The 307-nt window shown below is 68.4% G+C and overlaps 1 protein-coding gene across 1 annotated transcript; it reads left to right on the top strand.

The window, feature by feature from the left end:
• Positions 1 to 6: 6 nt before the first annotated feature.
• On the top strand, positions 7 to 301 carry FAM110D (family with sequence similarity 110, member D; the record flags this gene model as incomplete). The annotated part of the gene is made up of 1 exon (XM_005852768.2): positions 7 to 301. A coding segment is annotated over one exon (295 nt), but the record flags the coding sequence as incomplete, so codon positions are not given.
• Positions 302 to 307: the final 6 nt, after the last annotated feature.

The following is a 307-nucleotide window of genomic DNA, read 5'->3' as shown; positions in this document are numbered from 1 at the left end:
CCGGACTCCCTCATCTTCTACCGCCAGAAGCGGGACTGCAAGGCTTTGGTGAACAAAGAGAACGCCAAGGGCCAGGGGCTGGTGCGACGCCTCTTCCTGGGCACCCCCCGAGACGCCTCCTCGAGCAGCCCGGGCCCAACGGAGCGACCTGCGGCTACAGGAGGTTGGACCGCACCCCAAGAGGCCCCGGAAGCGGCGGGCAAGCGGGCGCTGTGCCCCACGTGCTCGCTGCCCCTGTCGGAAAAGGAGCGCTTCTTCAACTACTGCGGCCTGGAACGCGCGCTGGTGGAGGTGCTGGGTGCCGAGC

The sequence above is a fragment of the Myotis brandtii genome, unplaced genomic scaffold, assembly GCF_000412655.1.
Source record: "Myotis brandtii unplaced genomic scaffold, ASM41265v1 C40301136, whole genome shotgun sequence".
NCBI lineage: Eukaryota > Metazoa > Chordata > Mammalia > Chiroptera > Vespertilionidae > Myotis > Myotis brandtii.
Note: the sequence above shows the minus strand (reverse complement) of the source record. Positions and strands in the feature narration are given on the sequence as shown.